General features: G+C 33.9%; 1 protein-coding gene across 1 annotated transcript; it reads left to right on the plus strand.

Annotated features, from left to right (window-relative positions):
- Nucleotides 1-893: 893 nt before the first annotated feature.
- Nucleotides 894-2,406, plus strand: LOC106720285. Its single transcript, XM_014514879.2, has 3 exons — nucleotides 894-1,124; nucleotides 1,852-1,931; nucleotides 2,167-2,406. The coding sequence occupies exons 1-3, from the start codon at nucleotides 1,019-1,021 to the stop codon at nucleotides 2,404-2,406; spliced, it is 426 nt and encodes a 141-aa protein (XP_014370365.2). The 5' UTR covers nucleotides 894-1,018.
- Nucleotides 2,407-2,827: the final 421 nt, after the last annotated feature.

The raw sequence follows: 2,827 nt of genomic DNA on the forward strand, positions 1-2,827 counted from the left end.
GGGGTACCCTGTCCGGGATTTCATTCAATTATCAAACAAACAACAAACATTTCATGTAAATTCTATATAACAAATGACATCTGAAGGAATCATATCTAATAATTGATAAATACAATTAACATTTAATCATACTAATATTATAAACTAGCTTTTTCCCGCGACTCCGTCCGCGCAGAATAAAAAAAAAAAAGAAAACGGGGTAAAAATTATCCTATGTCCTATTCCTGGTTCTAAGCTACCTGCCCACCAATTTTCAGTCAAATCGATTCAGCCATTCTTGAGTTATAAATGGTGTAACTAACACAACTTTCTTTTATATATATAGATATAGATGAAAATGTTTAGATGGATGGATGTTTGTTTGAAGGTATCTTAGAAACGGCTGAACAGATCTTGATGAAATTTGGAACATATATAGAGCATAGTATGGAAGAATACATAAGCTACTTATTAGGTTTTTTTTTATTCCGCACGGTAGGAGTCGCGGGCTACAACTAGTCATGTATTAGTTTGAAATCAAATTATTTTTGAAAATTAATTATTCGAAAGTTTATACTTTCTGTCATATTATTTTAACTTAATATTTAATTCAATCTAATATATACAGACGGAAACACCTGCACAAACATATCGCTATCTCTGTCTTTCAATGTGAGTGACAAACATGACGATATATTTTACACAAGTAATAATGAAGTCACTATTAAATTAAAATTATATTTTTACAACGAAAAACATAATTAATAAACAAAGCAAAATTTTAATTAAAGTGAGTAACAAAAACTAAGAAATTTGTTCGTTTAAACATTTTCCTGTTTGTTCACAGCATTGATAAAACTATGAGTGGTCTACGCAAATAATGTTGTTTAAACAACCTATAACTTTGAGTGGTCTAATGAAGTGATACAAACAAATCAGTCAACTAACGACCAGCGTCAGAAGTGTTCAAATAACAAACAAAACTAAATAAATATTACCACTTTTATTGCATTTGAGTGTAATCAATAATTTAGAAGTCATGTCTCGTGTGTACTTATGTATTTTGCTCTTAACTTTTGCTTTGGGATTAGAAGGAAAGTCAAAAAAACTTGCCTCTCCGCCGCATTGTACTCAAGTTACTAAAGGTAAGTGACTACTTCATCGATTAAGGATAAAGATTTACAAAACTCTATTATAAAAAAAGGCTATGTAACATTCATATATATACATATTGTTGGAATTGTAGTGTCTGTATGTAATAATGAAAAAAAAAATCATATGCCGTACACATTAAGTATTTACGTAGCCGATAACAAAAAACTATTTTTTTTTAATTTCTGTCTGTCTGTCTGTAAGTTAGCTGAGGCACGCGAGCGTATTATGGGCTAGTTTTTTTAAATTCTGCGCTGACAATGTTGCAGGCCCCACACGTCAGATTTTGTTTGACAGTTTTTTCCTTACATGCACAACCTACTGACAAAACCTAGCGTGTGTGACAAAACTATACTGTAAGGACCTAAGTACACAAGGCAAAATTAATCTTCGAAACCTGGCGAGTTCAGTCGCCGAGCCATTTACGCAGTACAACGACATAGAGGTTCGTACACAGCGCGCGTGGCCGATGTATTAACCTTCTTGTCAAGATCGTCGTGAGAAAAGTTGCTACGATTATCTAGATGACGGTGAAAATCTGTACAGTTGACATATACTCGCTATGCCTGTACTGAACGAATAGGCGACGCACGTCGACGATTTAAGTAGCCTTGTGTACGAAGGATCTTATGTGTACTATGAAACTGTATTATGCCTGCATTATGTACGAGTATATTCTTACTTTTAACATACACGTGTCATATTTTTATCTGCTTATAGACACAGATTATGCAAACAGATTTAAGATGACGTATCCTGTGGTATACATTATACCCGGACAACGGGAGGCATATCAACAAGTAAGTTATGGCTAACTATTTGCTAACTATAGCAACTAATTACACATTTAATTGTGTTCAGCTAATATTTAATAGTTACTGTATAAATTCATTATCAAATTTACTTCTTCAAAGAAATCTAACAAGCTGTTAAATAAATCCGACTCTTGAATCCTGTAACACTTCTAATACGATACGATACATTATGCAGATTTAAACCTTATCAAGTGACCCCACTACCCTACTTTGTTTCTAGATGTTCTGTATTAACCCATCAGAGGTGAACAAAGCAGTGACCACAGTATGCGACTGGGCAGCACCCCCACAAGTACAGTTCACCTTGGGTGATGAATACATGCACGTTGTACGCGTGGACCCAACGGGGCGTTACCAGGGCAACGCCGTCATCACCACCTACCAGCTCTGTAGCCACAACATCCAACATGACATGCTCAACGTTACCATGGCACCTCGTGTGGTTGAAATTGAATATTAAAGCTAAACACTGGTAGATTTAGACGTGATAATAACCGTAACAATACGCAGATATATTTAGTTTTTTTTTAGTAAAATAATTAAAATCGATCCGTTTGTTTTTCTGTTTATTCGAAACTCGTATTTTTTTCACCGCATATCATTTCTACATATAATTTTATTTGCTACTTAAAAAAAGCATAGGTGGGCACAGTTAATCAAAAAGTTAACTTCGTTAATCGTTAATTCGTTAAATAAAAATTTAACTTCGTTAATCGTTAAAGCGTTTAATTTACGAAAATTTAACGCAAGTTAAAGTTAACAGTTAAAGTTAATTTTTGTTTATACTACGAGTATAAGGCGCAAGCGGGAAATGGTCATATGAATAATCTCCGAATCGTATGGACCGATTTTGTCGAGACTTTCAATAGAACTTAGGCTAT

This window comes from Papilio machaon, chromosome 8, assembly GCF_912999745.1.
Source record: "Papilio machaon chromosome 8, ilPapMach1.1, whole genome shotgun sequence".
NCBI classification, from domain to species: domain Eukaryota; kingdom Metazoa; phylum Arthropoda; class Insecta; order Lepidoptera; family Papilionidae; genus Papilio; species Papilio machaon.